Below are 19,129 nucleotides of genomic sequence, written 5' to 3'. Positions count from 1 at the left end.
TGTCCAAGTTGCCACTGAAAAGTAACAAATTCTAATTCCTTATTTGGTAGATTGGAAGCCTGAATCAAACAGGAAATGAATATCACATACCAAATATTTCAATCATTTTTTATTTCTTTAAAAATGAACTCTGGCAAACCAAGTATTTTGTATAGATGTTGTCCACATTTATCCACTAACAATTTTCTATTATGTAAGGCCATATCAATAAGTGTACGTGTGTTGATATTTCAGTTTCCACCTAATATATTTTAAACAAAATTGATGATTCTTAATTCATTAGTAACTTTAACCATTAAAAAAGCTATTTGTTGAACCTTATGAAATGGTGCATTCACAGTTGTTTTTCTTTCAAGTTACTACATTTGCTGTTGTTTTGTTTTTTATAAACACTTTTCATCAAATGGGCAGTTTAAAAAATACAGCTAAAAAAAAATACAGCTAATTAAATTAAATACAAGAATGAGACAAGAAATGTCAACATGGATATACTTTACTGTTGAAAACATTTTGATAAGTATTGAAACCTTGCTCTCACCCTAGTGCCGTAAAACAGCTTTTCCTTCCATTTCTTACCTGATACCAAGCCCAGTGTCTCAAATAGTACTTGAATTGCCTAATAGATACTAATAATATTTTAAATTCCATACCCTTACATTGATTATGTGTAGGAAAGACATACAAAATCTGATTGTATATATGTCTGTGTTTGTATATACATATATGGAAATATACTTAAATAAATATATAAAAATATGTAAATATTGTGTAGATATATGGAAATATAAGGGAAAGTTCACCCAATATTATCATTATCTTAACTACATTCATATTCACACCCTAAACAGAAGCACAAAGTGAATAAATCATGATAAACTTTGCCTAAAGGACAGCTGCCAAATGGACTGCTCTTGTACTCATTACTCTTTCTACTTAACATTTTTGAAAGTTAGCATTTAAAAAATTATAATAAGCCATCGTCATCTGTGATAAAATATGAACACACCATAAACAAACTAAATAAATGATAGATTTTAGGTGCATAAATTTATGTTGTGTTTTTTTAAGGAAAGAAATTGAAGTATTAGAAATATTTAAAGGCCATGATAGTAAATCGATTACGTAGTTTGTAGAACAGGCATACCTTTAAGTGAAATGTCATGGCTATTTGCAATGAACTTTCTTTTGTCCAAGTAAATCCAAATCAGAATTTAGAAATAGAATCTTTTAGAATTGTTATTTTAAGAAAAGCTGTAAAAATATTTGCCTAGGGCAACCATGCCAGCAACATGTAAGAGTTATGTTTGCTTTACCCAGGGCAGTGAAAGACTTTTGAACACTCCTTGCTCAGTACACAGCAGTATTACTGAAATTTCGTCTCATATTCTTTAAATGCTGCCAATGGGAGGGAACCTGCTTTCCCGTGATTGTGTTTTCCCCTTTGAATGGGAGCCATGGAGCACTTGCATGATGTGTTTGGTGCCTTGCATGAAAAAGACATGCAAAGGCAAGGTCCAGTCTGCATGCTGCTTAATGAATGTTTTTCCTTTTCTCTCCCTCCTTGTCATGTGCTTTCAGAAGACAACAATGTGGAAGGTGGGTGCTTTGTACTTTATTTTCCAACTCTCATTTGCCTTTTATTTCTTAGTATTAATAGAGTACATCTCGAATGTAGAAGGTAAGTTGAACTTCTTTCTGAGTATTTGCTGATTTCTGGATTGTGTATCATTTTTCATATAGAACACACACACTCTGAACTCCATCAGCCCCAAGTACATGAAATTCCTTCAACCTTAACTCCAGCCTTTGATGGACTTCAGCATCCCATATGAACCTTAGAATACTTATTTCAGTGTTCTGCATGGAAAAATGACACAATCCTGCTTCTTTTATTTTAAATGAGGAAATATTTCTTTGCAGTTTCTGAACACAGTGCATGATTTCTTTCTCCATTTTTTTTTTCTTGGTCAAAATGATTTCTTTCGGAAATGTTGAGCATTACATCATCTCTAGCCCATTGGTCTAGTTTCAAATGATTTGATTTATAAAAAGAACACAAAATAAAGTACTGACTGTAATTAAGACGCATAAGTTTAGATTAAAAATAAGCCATTGGCCAGTGGAAATGAAAGCATACAGCACTCCAGCGTGATTACTGGTAAGTATATTTGTAATATTCTGTGTCTGTTAAATAAAATTATGGTATTGGTTTAAGGTTTTCTAAAGTTATCTCTATCAAGGAATTTTGAGAAAGTTACACATTTTTCCTGTAGAATCCAACAAACTAAAACATATTTGAACATTCTTTAAAAATTTTTTTAGGATTTTTATCAAAATATAGTTGATTTTCCATGTTGTGTTAGTTTCATATTTCAACATTCTTATCTTTAAAGAACTTAAATGCATTAGTCCATGTGCTGCCAAAGAAATATGTAAAGGATAAAAATACAAAAAGAACTAGGAAGAACAAAGAATTGTGAAACGGAAGTTGATGTCCTATCAACTTACATAATCACAGCATTAACAGTTCTTGCCTAAACAACTTACTAGTATCTCTATCAGAAGAAAGTATTTAGCATATTTTATTTTGTTACAATGTTTTGAAATATAGCCATTTATAATGTTCATTTCTACACAATGATGGATTCCCTAGAAAAAGAGTACCCATCTAATGTTACAGATAAATAGCCATTAAAGTTACTAAGATTTGATGTCTCAAAGAGCGATTCATGATAATACAAAGTTGATCAGTAACAGGTTTCAACATATTATTTGTGATTCTTTCATGGATTCTTTCAGTTGCTTAGTTGCTAAACATTTCTGTTTCATTATTTAAGTAAAATAGATTAAAACTTTAAAAGAAATCATTAGTGACTATTTTTCCATGTGTTGCATCTGTATATGGCTTTTTTTTTCTATACTATAATTTAAATAGCATGTGAGTATGTACTTGGAAAAGATATTACCCTGCAGGTCTGACTGACATCTTTCAAAATCAGTCTCATTTATAATTGTGCATGTTATTTGAGATCAAAAAGGTTTTTTTAAGTATCTTTCTGACTTCTTTTGCATTTCCTTAACCATCCTGTAAAATGTTCCATGTTTCTGTTCTTTTCTCTTTAAATCCAGTTGCATTCCAAGGAGCTTTAAAATCACCTTAATAAGCATGAATGCCTCTGTCCTTACACACACTCATCCCATGAAAAATTTTGACAAGATTTTCAGAGTATAGGCTCATAAACTATTGTAATAAAGTTTATTCAGTCATAATTTTTAACATCCCTATTTAGAACTCCACTTTGGCAATATAGTCTAGCTCCCTTAGAGGTAGAAAGTATAAGCATGAACAGTGTTAATGCTTTTGAGATTTAAAAATTTCCATTCTCACTAAGGTGGTATTAAAAACCATTGAGGAATCTAAAAGTTATATCTTGTGCAGAGATATTTCCCTGATTTATCAGTAGTTTACAAAAAAGTTATAAACTTTTATTAGGAAATATGTATAATAATATTTAAAGTGAAATTAAATGAAAAATTATATAACCTGGACAGATAAGCCACTATTCTTAAGCATATAAGATATCATGAGTCACCAACAGATCATAAACCTTTTAAACTGATTGTATGATTTTTTTTTGGGGGGGGGGTGGTTAAAATCACTTAGAAAATACAAAAGAAGCTAGATTTCAGAAACTTTAAACTACTATGTTAAATAATTTTTATATTGTGATTATATGATGATTTTAATGTATCTGCCCCACAGGAATGTTTAAATACCCCTTAAATTTTTAAGAAAATGATACAGATTATTTCAATACTGATGCAAGTAATATACAATGTTATGTAGCTCAAAGTCTCAAATATATTTGAACTAACAGTGGGAAATGAAATATACATTTTATTAAATTTGTATGTATGCTATATTTCTTTGACATTATCCCATATTCTTGAAATATACAGGGATTGAAGAGTAACTTAATTTCTGAATTTAGAATAAAGAACTAGGAATTAATGCTGAAAAGTAAAACGTATCTTCTTGGACAGTGAAATATTTTTTTTAAAGAACATTACTAGTATTCTTTAGAAAAGGGGTGATCTTCAATCTGAAATTGTCAAGCAAGAGTTAAAAAAAAATTTAAATAAAGGGAATTCAATATTCTTTCAGAAAACTTCCTTGATGAAATTATATCTTAAATATACTCATGTTAACTCGTAGTTTAGTATTTAAGTAATGCTTAAGTAAAATGCTGAATAATTTTGTTCTCCATGGGAAATTAGTTAACCCTATTTAAAGGTGATCCACTGTTTCTTAAAAACATTATTCTGTAGTAAATTCAGACTTTACACCTGCATGTCTGATGATCTTTTTTGTATTTGAACAAGCTTATTCAATTGCTACATGTGTCAGACAAGGAGACATTTCTGCATTATCATTTCAGTGTGACTAAGGATGTGTTTTTTTTTTTTTTTTCATTTAATTATGAAACTTCTCATTTTTTGATGAGGGGAAAAAGATCAGACCCAGCCCATGTTTCAGGTATTCCTTTGGGTTTTTTAAAATATAATTTCATCACCAAAGAATGGCAAGCCCTGTGGGGGCAGTGTTCAATACAGTCTCATCAAAGGGCACGAAGGGCAGATGCAATATTTAAGGGATTGGTTGGATTTTAAGTCATGCTCTTATACTCTTGAATGTTGCAACTGATACATAGAAGAAATACACGGTGCAGCATATGCAAGTGTTTAAATTGCAGTTCTATAACTCTTTGCCCCAAAGCATTCCAACCAGGAGTTGAAAGAATGCTTTTTGATTTGCCTCTGTGATACAGACATGTCTCATAGGAAACAAGATGTCTGTCACTGAACATTTTTGTCACTGTGACAACCCTGCCTTCCCATGCTCCCTTGTTTATTGCTGACTGTGCTCTTGTTTCCCTTCAAGGTCTGGCGCACCTGATGATGGGCGACCAAGGTATGGGCTCTGTTCCTTTTCCACTCTGCTTTCAGTGTTTTCTTGTTCTGTAGCTGCTTTCAAACCATCACTGCAAAGGATGGGCAAATGCTTGCAAATTATCTGGCTGCAAATTAAATACGTAATTTTTGTTCACATTTTTTCATGTGTTTTTCTCCCCTTTATTTGTTGGTTTGATATTGGTTTGCTCTTTTGATTTTACTTACCTTTATTCTTTGCACTATAATATCTGCAAATAAATGAGACGTAAGAACTTGTAATTGAAAGTTTCCATACGTTTGTCAGCATATGCAGTTAAAGGTAGTTATAGTAAAGAAAAACCGAGAACCATCATAAATTAACATATGAAAAAAGATATTTGGTTTAATGTACTGCACCAAAAAGAGTCCATTGTTCACCCGTGCATGTCAGTTTGGGAACACGCAGACATCTTTGGCTTCTGGCTTCTCGAATGCTGAGTATAGTGTTCTACAAAATCAATACTTTTTCTACCTACAAGCATTGTGTATCTCCTTTTGTGTAGTCTTTTAAAGTGAGCATGGGCTTCCTAATTTCTTTGCATGTATTGCCTCAAAAAGGCAGATTTCTCAACATGTACTGATTGTATCTCCATTTGTTTTCAAATCCTATTTATACCTTCTTGTATATTTAATTTTCAAAGAGTAGTGCATATACATATATTCATAATTCTTACTGTTGTTTCTCTCCTCTTTATTCTTTTTGTATGGAAATCCTTTCTTCATGGAACCATTTCATCAAATCCATAGGTAAAAGTAAAGGTATTACATTATTTTATTTCTTCTTAATATCATCTATATGAATAGCAGTGTGTCTATATGAATAACATTATTTTCTTTCTTCTTAATATCATCTATATGAATAACAGTGTGAATAACATTTGCAAAATACATTTTTCAAATGTATTTAGACCTTTTGGCATTAATAATGGGCACTGGGAGGTAGGTATGAGTGGTAATGAATATTTTATGAATTTAAGGTAAGAAAAATCCATCAAAATGTTTCCCTTTGTTTTTTTCTTGCTCTTTAGAGTGATTTTTTTTTTTCGTGTTGGCTGCTAGTATAAGTAGCATATTTAGAAATTAGTGACAGGTTTCAGTGTCAGTTTTTGCAGTATCATTTAATGGTAGTTAAATGATGAGTTTAGCCACCAGAAATATATCATCCTCAAACATTTAACTCTGGAGCGCACCTGCCCCAGCCATTCTGCCTAAGGATGTAAGTCTAAGCATGTGCAGCATTGCAATGGTGCTGCTGTGGGCTCATCAGCTTGTGGTCTGCTAGATGTCATATGTACACGTTGACTCCATGATAACCTGCAAAGGCAGTGTCCCGAAAGAGACAAAGGAGCAAGACAAGCCTGCTCTCTCTTTTGTGCATACTAACTTTGTTTTAAGAACATTATCAACTCAGGTTTACATTTCTGCATCTCTTGGTAAGTCAGGCATGTGTACTCTGACAGTATTGGTGCCAAATTTAAAAGCATGCTTAGTTTGCCATTTAGAACCATCCACGCGTGTTTAGCGTTTTCATTAAAAGAAAGTAGATGATATGCAGCTGTGGTAAATATGTGTCATAGCCTTTAAATTAACCATTTTTAACTGTGTATTGGTGAATGTGCCCTTGGTCTCTAGCTTTGTTTTATTTTGTTTGTTTGGCTTTTTTTGTTGTTGTTATTGTAAACACAGGCATGTGTTTCCTTGAATTCTCTGAATCTTTCTTTTGCTCTGAATATTAATCTGGTGAATTGAGACCAAAGCTCACAGTTCTGCACCTTTACATTAGTGTCATCTAGCAGGGAAACTTTTCTGTTTGAAAAGCACCGAACATGAGCAGAGCAATAAGTAAGAAATGATATCAAAGTTTTAAATGTGTAACATAGAGCTTTAGAAACAAATGTTTGGATACTTTGAGCCAATACAAAGAGAACATATGCTATTGCAGTTTGTGTTTTGGTCAACCATTTCCAATAATATAATTTAATCTTATTTTAAGCCTTTAGCAACTATGCAATGACAGTATGTATCAATTCTTTTAGAGATTTTGTGTACCATTTGGGATACTTTCTAGACTTTTTTTTTTTGAGGCAAAATTACCATTACTTTCCTTTCTTAAGTGGGCATTTTCCACCATGTTCCTTAGTATAGGACTCAGGATGACATAGAGGGAACTGTATTTATATTTTATTTTAGTGGCTGAGTGAAGTAAATGTCTATGTGTTTGTATATGTGCATGTTTGTATGAATGCATGTGTATACACAAACTTTCTAAATATACACACACACATATATACCCATTATGTTGTGAAAAAAGTAACTCTTAAAAATAATATGCTAATTATATAACCATTTAACTCTACATATGGAATAATTCATGTTTAAGCTTAGCTGATATTCATTTCAGTGTAATTAATGTTAAGTGTCACTTAACTTTACTCAGTTTTACTATGTCAGTCTTAAATGTTTTCTGTTGGCATGTGTGTCAAACATATATTTACCAGTTTTCATCAAATTTTATTCCTCAATCAGCACAAAACTACACAGGACAAGAATTTGGTATTTCCTTTACATTCTTCTTCTGTTAGTAGGACCAGGATGCTTCTTGGTGTTAAATGGGGAAAGAAGACTTTAAGATGGACTTGGGTATTTTGCAAATCAAAGTGATCACCTTTATATGCTGGTTAATTATGTGTATAGAAATGAGAAACATGATTTAAAAGTATTCATTAATTGCAAATTAGTTCAACAAATCTGCATTCTAGAGCAAAAAATACAATCTTGACTATGATGTGGCATCCATATTCAATGAGTGTCAATAAAATAGGGAATGAAAACATGTGAGTAAGTTAGTTTAAATGACAGAAATGGAAGTGCTAGGAGAGTGGTTAAGAAGTGTGATCAGTGATAGGCATTCAGAAAAGATAAAGATAACACGAATCAGGATCTCCCTTCGGAAGATATCCTTGCCTTGTGCCACCTGTTGGAGGAGTCAAAAATGTCTAGAAACTTGACAGTGTGGATTCTTGTATCAGGTTAAATCCTAGTTGTGCATAAAATATGTGTTAAACCTGCCTACTCTAAAATAACTGATATGCATTGGAAATTCATGCTTCTCAAGTCTTCCCATCAAATTATAATACTGGAGCATTTTTCTTGACACCAGTTTTCTCTTTAGGAGTAGTGAAATCAGGTGCTCTGGAATGACCATCTGTGGATTAAAGTCTTCCTTTTTTGAATCCAGAAGCAAAGCTAGGTTCAAGAGCATTATTGCTATCATTTTGATTTATTCTGTATGGATTCTTAAGTATTTTCTGAATTTTTAAATGTCCAATGATAGACAAATGTATTTCATTTAGAAAGTACATTAAAAAAAAAAAGAACATTTATTCTGATAACCTTCTTCATCCTCCTCCCCAGGCTTCTCTCTAGAGGTAAGCACTGGTATCACTTTATGATGTATCCTTACAGAGTTGGTGTGGATCCTTCCATACTCCATAATTAATTCTTCAGGGTTTGAAAACTGCAGAATTCCTTACCATATTACATGACAAAAACAGATAAGTCTGCTGGAGACATGTTAAGGCTCATTGCTTTGTGCTGGCAGAATGATAATGAATGAAATGGAAACTTTCTCACTCTTTCTGTAGACCATCATGCCTCATATTTTCATTTGGTCATTCTGTTTCAAATTTTAGAGTTGATTATTTGGATTTGTTTTCATGTTTTCTAAACAAGGATATGTCACCTTTAATTGGTCACAGGTAGGAATAAACTTTGCTTTCTTTGGGATAGCTGAAGAGAGATAGTATTCAGGGCCAACCTTACTTCTGTTGGTTGTCGCTAGGTAGATTCAAATGGTCTTCGTGACATTGTGTTTACTTTCTTTTTAGGTTTGAAATTTGTCATGGGTGTTGTTAGGACTATTGATAATACTAACTTTATTCTCCACTCTATTTAGAATTTAGATTTATCTATTTGCCTGGGGAATTTAGTTTTTTGTTTTTGTCTTTTTCTATGTATGTTTAACTGGTCACTTCATTCCAACAATTATTTATTTATATTTTACTCTGTTTGAAAGAAATGAATGACCATTTAAATAAGAAAACGTCAAAGAAAGCTACACTGCAAGTCCAGCCATCGTGGCTGGTTAATAGCTTGGGAGCACAGGTTAATAATTGTCAGTTAAATGTTGATTGGAAGCCTGTATTTTCCATCATAATAATCATTATAATTGTATATATTTATGTGAGTGATTATATATTTAACATCAACTTTTTCCTAGTAGAATGTAAGCTCCATGTGACTTTCTTTTTTGACCACTGTATTTCCAGAATATTTTTCTTACTGTATCTTGAATTTGCGATTCTCATGACTTAAGTATGTGTGTGTTGGGAGCATATTGGAAAAGGTAGATGTAGAGGAGGACATGGAGAGTTTGTAGTGGACATAGTAGAGGGTGGAAAAGGAAAAGGAAACTTATTCAAATAGCTAAAAAAATTGTAGCAACAGATTATATTGAATCCTCTCTGTCTCTGTCTCTAAACTTCTTTTGTTTCCTATCATTCATATCCTTGTCCGAAGCTGCAGTATTTCTTTCTAGTAAGACATCATTCCAATAGCACTTTAATATGTCTTAGCCTATATACAGCAATGGTCCTGTAAGGAAATAAAGTCAGTGTATTTTTGTGTTGGAGGGTTTTCAGAAATTTTAATGTGATTCACTGTCACAGTGGCAAATAATCAAATTTTATTTTCTAACTTTCACTATTCATGTGTTAACAAGTACAGGAGTTTTCACATAAGATGTGAATTCACATAAGATGATAAGCTAATGTGGTTTCCATGAGTTTTTTTTTTTTTTTTAAACTGTATCAACTGTGATATATCATAAGAACTTTGTTTAAATTGGGTTAGGATTGTAAGCTTTCAATAAAGCCAAAATTTGTCTTATCTTGTGATATGAGCATATTTGCTATTCCTTGCATTTATGAGTCGTACAACATATTCGCAAAATAAGTGTCCATTTGACTCTTTCAAATGTTTATTGTTTGATTATCCAGGTTTCTCATGTTACTAGAAAGCCAAGTTATTACAACTGTCAAGCATGTAATTACACATTTTAAAAGTGCCTAAACTTTATTGTATTAGTGAAAATGAAGATCTTAGAATAATTATAAAGAAAATACAGATTTTTCTCATAACCAATTGTGTTAATACCTAGGTATAATTGATTCCATTCAACTAATTGATAAGCAGTATCAAAGATTATGTATTTTAAAAATTTATCTGTAATGTCAAACCACAATTAATATTCTATTTACTCTTGAAGTAGATTTGATATTATTAATACTTAGAGAAGAATAACACATTTAGTATTCTTATACATTTTCTTCTGTTTCCGTGATTTTTGTTACCATCTTTCATCTCTCATGTTGCTGTGTAGCTAATTTGTCTGTGAAGTGCACAGTTTCCAGTCACCAGTGTCATGCAGTGTATTTGTTTTATAACTCTGAAATACATTTTGCTGTGGTTTCTGTTGTAGAACTAGTTTAATTTTGAAAATAATCACATTTCTCTGCTTTCGTATGGCTTCTTAAATCATATCTCCTCATTTAGCTTCAAAATATTAACTATTCTGCATTGTTCAGAAGCATTCGTGAATGTTGACAGAATCTTACTGTATTGGAATGCCTATGTGTGGTGTATTTGCAAGCAAGACATAATTTATTTTGGTTTATCTATCACGACTTCTACTGTTGCAGTACTGGAAGCCCCTCATTCACAGCTACCGAACATGGAAAGACCAGAGTTTCACTTCATGAAATGAGATATTAAATGTCTACTTCATCAATACGATATACTCAGAAGGCTATGCGACTATTTAGAATTCAGTATTTATTTTGCAGTTCTTCTTTAGCCTACATGCCTGTCAGTTCTGAGTACAATCAAGAAAAGCTACCTGAAGAGTAAATATTTCTGTATTATCTCTTGCTGCAATTTAATCAATTTTGTCATTATATTTATTACTAAGAAAAGTCCCAGCTCCTTTTTATCTCTGCGCTATTGGCTCTGTGATGAGAAGTTTCCCGTTTACATTCTGTAAATAATTATGACATTGAGTAACTGGTAAACTAAATAAGGATTTTGTTAGGCTTGTAGTGGATTAATTAATCCTCAGAGAAGAGCACAGAAAGGACTCTTCACAGTCTAACAGTTTAAAGAATGATGTAGTAAAAATATAAATTTAGATGCTTTACTGAAATAGATCATAAATAGCAAAACATTTACGTTATATCATATTGGATATTAAAATGAGAATTCCTTTTCCAAAATCATGATTTGATCTTATTTATCCATTTTGAAATGTATTTTTGTTAATCTGGATTAAAAAAAAATCAAAACATTTAGGCTGGTAAGAAGGTATTTCTTACATTGTGTTGGCCATTGGTTTTAAAGAACACTATAATTACCCAGAATGCTTAGCTCATATACTAATGAGATTTGAATCTTTAACTAGAATCATAGAATTTTAGAGCAGGGAAGAACTTTACAGATAATCTTTAAAAAATTGTTGACACTCTTTTATTTGTAAGGTATAATAGGAGATATTGCTTATTATTATGATAGGCAAAACACTGTGGAGATTTTGAACTAAAATAACTGATATAGAGTAACCAACCGTTCCTAAGGAGACCTTAAAGACTTGCTCCACTTACACACTAATAATCATGAAACAGGGTTTTATCTTCTTATTCTTAAAAATAAAGTTAGAGGTAGTGTGAAGGAAACCGATCATAGAGTATTACATAAGATGCTGTTGTTTCTCACTTTGAAGGTTTCATTTTAGGGGTAAAACTCTACCTTATAACAGGGGAACAGTATAGGGTGGTAGGTGAGCGTCATGACGTCGTAAGACCTGGGTTCATATCCTGTATTTGCTGTTTACTGACCTTGGGCAAATAATTTAGCCTCACATATCTAGCTAATAGGATCTGTATTATTAGCCAGTAAAAATACTCCATTCTCAAGTATATTGTTACATGACAAATCACAAAAGTAAAAGATGGTTTTTATCAATGGTGATGATAAAATAAAACACACTGTGAACCTTTAGATTAAATAAATTTGAAAACTAATGGTCTGTAATCTGCCCAGGGTTTTAAAAAGTTATTAATGTCTTAATATCGTCTGCCCATCCTATGAATACCCTATAATTTATGATTCTGTGATTGTTTTAAGTTATAACTAACTGGACATCAGTATTCTGATGGCCCATACTACAAAGAATATTGTAAATACAATAGAGCATGAAAGGTTGAGTCTACTCAGTCAAATGTATTTAGATATTTCTGTAACTCTTTACATTTTCACATTTCTCTTGCATACAGTGATGAAGCTGAAATGGACTTGCCTCCCCTTTGAACAAACCTAGGAGTTCAGCGCAAAATGCTGCTCTTTAGATGCAAATTAATGGGCTGAAGGGGGCAGGGAGTTAAATATTTTCTCGTGGACTGGAAGTACCATCTAGAGGAAACATTTTTATGAATTAATGTTTTGCCTCATTAATGACTTAATAGAGTGATATATGAGTTAAGTTTATACTAACCACTTAATCACCTGAAGACCAAATTTTCAAAGATAAAGCTAACTAGGGTCTTCCCTTCTTCGATAGTTATCTTTGTGGGAAAAAGAAACAGAATTACCTTAAGATACTTAAATAATTGGCTGTGCCCTCACATCCTTCAAGATTTTGCTCAAATGACACCTGAGTCTCAAGAGACTTATTTTGACCATCCTATTTAATACTATGATTTGCCCCTTTCCTGAACTCTCTTACCCCAATCTAGTTTCTCTTCCATAACAATTACTATCTTTTAACACGCTTTAAAATGTTTTCATTTATTTTGTTTACTGTTTATTTTCTGTCTTTCTTCCACCAGAATATAAGAGGGCAGAGATCTCTGCCCAGCCTTATATATCTCAAGGGCCCCAGAACAGGGGCTGGCACAAGTAGGTACTCAATAATATTATACCTGTTTAATGACTGACTGATTGGTTAAATAAGTTTATAAAATTTCCTTTTAGATTTTACTTTGAATGCTCTTTTTTCTTTCTCATAATACACTGATTTTCAAATTTCTTTTTCCTTTTTGCTTCAAGGTAAATATTCTAATAAAGGAAAAACAAATAAGATCAATAAAACCAGAATTTTTCTCCTTAAACTGGCTGTGAGGAGGACTCAGACGCGACCCTTTTGATCTTCCTTGTTCCCTGCCCAATGTAGGTGATCTCACAGAATTTGGAAGGGATTTGAAAACCTCTCCATTGACCACTGATGGTCAAGCCTTTTCTTTATAATCCCTCTAATAATCAGTCTTAAAGGAATATTTCTTTAAGAGAGGGATAATAATTCATCTTTGTATATATCTCTGTGTATAGGTAACAGGAAGAGGCTCCTGGGAGTTTGGCTTCTAACTAGCATGATTCATTGTGACTTTCAGGAAGTACCTTTTGGCAGTTTGTGACAGAGGAAAAGTTTCAAAGAATGAAGTGGGTCCCCTTGTACTTTATATTCATGTGGCTTATCTAGTGCTTCTCATATTGAAAGAAATAGATTCATTCTTCTCAGGTCCTCAAATAGCTATATACGCCCAAAGGGCCTTTGACTTTTTCCCAGCCTGGGGATGAATGATCGTATGTTCAACTAGATGATTTATCAAGTAGTCTGGATTTGCAGCCAGCTGTCCTAAACTGTGGAACCTGAGTTGAAGAATTACAGTGCTCGGAAATCTCTGAATTAAAAAGCAAGAACAAGGCTGCAGTGCTTAAGGCCATATTTTCCTTAAATTGAGCATCTTATTATTTGTCCTTTTGGTAGAAATAGAGATGGAGAGGGAGAGAGTGAGAGGCGGGAGAGAGAGAGAGAGCGGGAGAGAGAATTCTCTCTAGAAAGAATGAGAGTGTTTTCATTCAATCTTAGTCATTATTACTTAAATCACCAATGAGATTCTTCTCTATGTGGGACTGTTGAAGCCATAGCTTTCCAGAATGGATGTTTTCAAGATTTTTGACATTAAGAAATATAAACACGAGGATAATAATAGTTACACTTTTTAGAACACATCTTTACACATTCAAGTTATATCTACTTATATAAAATGTGTATTCCACTAAATGCAGCTTTCTCTTTTCTGCTTGTCTTGTTTGCCTGTGAATTGCCATGTGCCTGTGACCACATGATAGCTCATTCAAAATTGTAGCAGCTGAAGTAATCTCCAGTAATTCTTAGTGTTTCCTTTCAACCAAGTAAAAAAAGTACAAGGATGTTACCAGAGGTATGAAGTAAGGATAGTATTTTCTTTCACCTTAAAGATTTTTTTATTACATGGCCCAGATACAGACCAGAAAATTAGACTACTGAGACAATGGATAATTCAGGATTTTAAAATGACTCATGTGTTATATGAAGTTTCTAAACAATATTTTTTTGGCCTGAATTACCTGGTCAACTGACCCAGTTTTCCATTTCTGGACTTGGCATTATAAAGTCAGTAGACACTTGGAGAAAATTAAATTACTCCATTCAGGGAAACAATCAAATTTAGATTGGACTAAAGTGCTGCCAGAGGGATGGAAATCCCTAAATTGGCCAACTGTGATTTCAATTCACAGGGAAATCCTCATTCACAAGCTAACCATAAGTTTTTTGCAGATTGCTGATGGCAAAATATACCAGAAATCTTCTGCTAAACTTAGTGAACAGATATTTTTAATGCTATGCTGACTTAAAAGAATTACATGATGCCTTGTTGTAACTGTCTTTCCAGTGATTATTTGTTTAAATAAAAGAATGCATTATCTGACTGGCAGTCCATAGGGCATACAACTTGAATTGCTTCCCTGGCAGTGTGGTTGGATTTGCGCTGACCCACCTGTACTTGCTATGACCAGTGGCATTCTTTGTGAGAGGACTGCATGAAATTAGGAGTCATTCAGTGTGATGGAAAGAGAGAAGCTGATTGGTCCAAAGAAAGCCAAACCTTGGACTAATGGATGTGAGGACAATTTGGTTGAGCATTTGCCCTCTCATTATTTGTAAGGACTAATGTCATGACCTGTTAGGTTAAATCACTGTTTCTTTTTTCTTTAACTACTTCAAATCTGTCATTCCCTAATTAGAAGAATGTCCTATATAAAGAAGGACGACTGTTTTAGCAAGGCTGGTGAAGTAGCTGACTTCCCTGTTAGAACATCTGAACAGTCTCTGAAACACCATTACAAACCTTGACCACATTACCATTGTTCTGACCCAGGGGTTCTCAGGTTGGCTGCCCAGCCCTCCTCCATCTTCCTCCCCCCACCAATCACCTGGGGCATATTTTAAAAATACATACATTTTCAAGGAACCTAACAGATAATTTTTTTTCAATAGGTCTATGGTGGATTGTAATCCTGTACCTTAAAAAGCCCCCTCAACTCCCCAAGAAGCTTCTAAAGCACAGCCATTTTGTGCAGAGTGTTACCAACTCAGCTAATTGGCTTTTGTCCTTTAAGAATTGATGAAATTTGATCTTCATGGTGATGAAGGGTGTTTGTTTGTTTGTTTGTTTTCCTTGCAGGGCCACTGTACAGTTTGTTAATTCAATTCATATTGCTTCTGTGTTGGAAGATTTTTCCTTACTAATAAAAGTAATTATTATCTTGCTTTAAGAGAAGTTAGGCCTTGGTCCATTATGAAAGGACTGGGAAAGGAGATATGGTTATTCAGTGAGGCCTATCCTTTATCCTTGAAACTAAACAACTGGTTTTCACACAAATAAAGATGTCACTGGGCTCTTTGCAACCTTGTGATACATGTCATTAAAACTTTCATTGTGTAGAGTTCAGATACCTGCTTTAAAAAAAGAAAAAAAAAAACCCTCAAATTGAATAGGTGGCAACATTTAAACTTTTGATGGGATGCCCACCCATGGATACTTTGTAACATATTTTAGGATCATCGTCCATAATGGCCCTTGATAAAGATATCCAGACAATGGGAAAGCTGAACAACAAGTGCTGAGTTCACATTAAAAAAATATGCCACAAATGTATTTCTATACAATGGAAAAATTGATTATGATGATTTTTTTTTTTCTTTTTACCGCAGATTGTGGCAAAAGAGGCGTTAAATAAAGCAGGAATATGTCGTTTCTACAAAGGTCAAACTTTAGGGGGTGGAAATTTGGTCTCTGGAGTCTATTAAAAAAAAAAAAGAGGTAATGTTTTTATGAGACATTTCAGAAATGACAGACCCAGGCATAGAAATTACAGGGAGATGAACTATTGGATTTTTAAAATATCTATAAAAAGAAGTGATTAAGGAATGGTGTGAGTACAAGCAAAAGCCGGGAGAGGAGTGCTGAAGGTGAGAAAGCCTCCTGGGGGATCGGGGCAAAGGGAGATGATCATGTGTGACAGCAAGACATTACTTCCCTAGGCAGAAAGGATGTGGAAGAGTAATGACAGCAGCCTGAGAGGGCAGCTTCAGGAGCTAGGAAAGCTCTATACATCCATGGTTACATATTCCATGTGATTTGAGGGGACACCAAAAATTATTTCCTTGGCAAAGATAAGTCTCTCAGTAGCTCTGTCTTGTTAAAAAGTAAAAAGAAATATAAAAAATAAAAAATTACAGTATTTGAAAGTGCTACATAGTTTTAACTAACTTATCTGTTCAGTGGCATGACCTTATATACACTACCAAATGTAAAACTGATAGCTAGTGGGAAGCAGCCACATAGCACAGGGAGATCAGCTCGGTGCTTTGTGACCACCTAGAGGGGTGGGATACGGAGGGTGGGAGGGAGACGCAAGAGGGAGGGGATATGGGGATATATGCATACATATAGCTGATTCACTTTGTTGTAAAGCAGAAACTAACACACCATTGTAGAGCAATTATAGTCCAATAAAGATGTTAAAAAAATTACATTAAAAAAAAAAGAGATCTGATGAAATGGGACACTAGACCACTAGACAAGTACTTTTTAATGTGAATGAACAATATCAGATGGGATTGTCCAGCTCTTGAGTGAACCTTAGTGAGACCTAGGTACATTGGCATGGCTGGTACCTGGAGGCAAGGAAGAAGCAGAATCCACTCAAGGAAAGAACCTTATTTTTTGTCCAAGGACTAGCTACACGAGCAGCATATGTTCAGTCATTGTATCCCTCCTGTCCCAAACTTGGCAAAGTGGATTTATTCTGTCTTTAGGACCATTGTGACACCTAATATTTATCTCTATTATGAAATTCTCCTGTTGAATTGCATTCGTTAATTTGTCAGTCATTACTATTAGAATGTGAAGAGATCCTTGAAGGCAGAGGTTTTGTTATTTTCAATTTTGTATTGAGGATAGAGCTTGGTAACATGGAAGATACTCAGTAAACCTGGTTGCAAAGGAGACAGCCATAAATCTTGGAGATCGGAGTTGAGTAGACCTACCTTTAGACCCTAGAGTTACTATCTATTAGCTGTGCAGCTTGGGAAAGTTTTTTGATGTCTTTGAACCTCATTTTCCCCATCTGTAAAATGAAAATAATAAAATTCACCTCTTTTAGTTCTGAGAATTACATGTATAATTATCAGTAAAGTGTATAATATATTTCTAGAGCATAGTGAATGCTCAATAGTGGACATGTAGTAGAGTATTGGGTGTGTATTGCAGATGGATGATTCAAATAAAATTAATTTTCAAAGAAAACAAAAGGTAACTTCTAAAATCACAAACGGCATGAAGATTTTTTTTTTTAAAAAGGTCAAAAACATCCTTTGTATATGTATTTTAAAGTACAAGTTTAAATATGATTCACAGATGTTGAGAAAAGAAGTAAGGGAAGAGAGGAGAGTAGAAGAAGTTGGAAAATATTTTTTTGTGGTACATCCCTGCCATTTTGTTTTATAGTGATTTGTATTACTGTTCATTCAAAAAAAAAAAAAAAAAAATAGTCATGTCTGAAGTGAGCCTGAGAATGCTGAGCAGGAAATAATTGGCATCTTTCTTGCCTCTGAACAACAAAGGCAAAATGTTTTCCTCTAGTTTATTTTTTAAATTTACTTGATTAGGATATTAAGATTCTCTTTAAAATGAGCTAGTTTTAGCATAAATCAGGTAAGTCTTTTGTTCTAGATGGCTCAGTAAGAAAAAAGCTCAGCTTGCTTTTAACTTGTTTTGCTTAATTGCTTTTCTTCATTAAAAGAGATTATACAATGAAAAAAAAATATCATAATTTCTTCCTGTCCTCAAATTCCCTTCCTGGGTGTGTTTTGGAGAGTTAGAGATTATGTGAAAGTTATGAGAGAGTGATTATTACGAGAGAGTAAATGAAGTTTAGTGGGAGCAGGGGATATTATTTAGGTGACTTGGTAGGTCTGTTGACACTTTGGATCTAGAGATAACATTTAAGTTAATAATTTGCAAGGAGTCAGGAAGTATGTGGTAATGTGTCTTAAACCAAGATAATTGTGAAATTCACTAAAATGAGAATCACAGTAATTGCTTCAGAATGGAAAAGGACTTAACAAATAATAGAATCATAAATTTGACTAGAACTTTGGAAGTCTCCCAGTCCAAATGTCTATTCAGCAAACCCTTCTGCTATTTCTGTGATGGGCGATGATCCAAACTCTGTTTACATGTTCAAAAGGAGGGTGTGCTTGCTACCTCACAAAGTAACAGTCTTTTTAAGGAGAGTTTTAATTATTAGGGCTTTTCCTTTATTTGAATCAAAATCTGCCTACTGAAGTTATTGCCAGTTAGCCATCTGCATGTTGTTGTTGTTGCTTCCTAAGATATTTATTGAGTTTCTCCAGCGTGCTGTGCTCTGTGTTTTCAGTTGATCTGGACTTAAACACATTCTAATTCCTCATCCACACTAAAAAAAATAATTTCTGTGAATATATCCCTCACCCTCATAACCAAATCCCAATTTTTCTTTTCTAAATTTTATATCTTCAATTTCTAAAACCATTCTTTACAGTGTTGAAATCCTTCCCAAATCCTTCCTGGTTCTCTCCTCCTTCTGGTCTGGATACACTCTAATTGTCAGAAGATTTCTTAAAGTCAATTCCAAAATTAATCATAGTTCCTCACATGTC

At 33.5% G+C, this 19,129-nt stretch overlaps 1 protein-coding gene across 17 annotated transcripts in view; it reads left to right on the top strand.

Annotated features, from left to right (window-relative positions):
- The window catches only part of NRXN1 (neurexin 1), a 1,110,559-nt gene that overhangs the window by 96,577 nt on the left and 994,853 nt on the right, over positions 1-19,129 (top strand). For 8 of the 17 annotated variants that reach the window (XM_068563995.1, XM_068563992.1, XM_068563986.1 and 5 more), the window contains exons 2-4: positions 1,579-1,596; positions 4,943-4,972; positions 5,740-5,751. The exons of 4 other annotated variants lie outside the window; for them this stretch is intronic. In XM_068563995.1, the coding sequence (XP_068420096.1) occupies positions 1,579-1,596; positions 4,943-4,972; positions 5,740-5,751 (60 nt within the window). The remainder of the gene's footprint in view (positions 1-1,578; positions 1,597-4,942; positions 4,973-5,739; positions 5,752-19,129) is intronic. 5 more of the 17 variants (XM_068563982.1, XM_068563984.1, XM_068563979.1 and 2 more) reach the window with 3 other exon arrangements.

This window comes from Eschrichtius robustus, chromosome 15 (genome assembly GCF_028021215.1).
Source record: "Eschrichtius robustus isolate mEscRob2 chromosome 15, mEscRob2.pri, whole genome shotgun sequence".
Classification (NCBI taxonomy): Eukaryota; Metazoa; Chordata; class Mammalia; order Artiodactyla; family Eschrichtiidae; genus Eschrichtius; species Eschrichtius robustus.
This window is presented reverse-complemented; position numbering and strand designations above follow the sequence as displayed.